This window comes from Verticillium alfalfae, genomic scaffold (genome assembly GCF_000150825.1).
Source record: "Verticillium alfalfae VaMs.102 supercont1.8 genomic scaffold, whole genome shotgun sequence".
NCBI classification, from domain to species: domain Eukaryota; kingdom Fungi; phylum Ascomycota; class Sordariomycetes; order Glomerellales; family Plectosphaerellaceae; genus Verticillium; species Verticillium alfalfae.
Window position 1 is genome coordinate 658,677 of NW_003315031.1, and position 314 is coordinate 658,990.

Below are 314 nucleotides of genomic sequence, written 5' to 3' on the forward strand. Positions count from 1 at the left end.
GCAGACGACCGCCGCCGTAGCCAGAAGGAGGACCGCCGTCGGGCCCGGATTGAGGGTCTGGGCCACCGTTTTGGGCGGCTTGCGCTGCCGCTGCAGCAGCAGCCGCACGACGTTGCTCGTCCTCGGCCTTGCGAGCAGCTTCTTCCTCCTTCTTGCGCTGCTTCCATTCTTTACGAATCTCTTTGAACTCTGCAGTCACGGATCAGCTTCCGGCCGTTTCATCATTCAAGTCCCCCGTAACTCGGGTCGCCCCTAGTCGGGTCGCCCATAAGCTCGTCTCCATTTTACGCCCAGTCCCACAGCACCCACGAAGC

At 62.1% G+C, this 314-nt stretch overlaps 1 protein-coding gene across 1 annotated transcript in view; it reads right to left on the reverse strand.

Moving 5' to 3' along the window:
- The window catches only part of VDBG_06632 (transcriptional regulator), a gene marked incomplete at both ends in the record, with an annotated part of 2,172 nt that overhangs the window by 624 nt on the left and 1,234 nt on the right, over positions 1-314 (reverse strand). Inside the window, one exon of the mRNA XM_003003024.1 lies at positions 10-189. Coding sequence (XP_003003070.1) covers positions 10-189 — 180 coding nt within the window. The remainder of the gene's footprint in view (positions 1-9; positions 190-314) is intronic.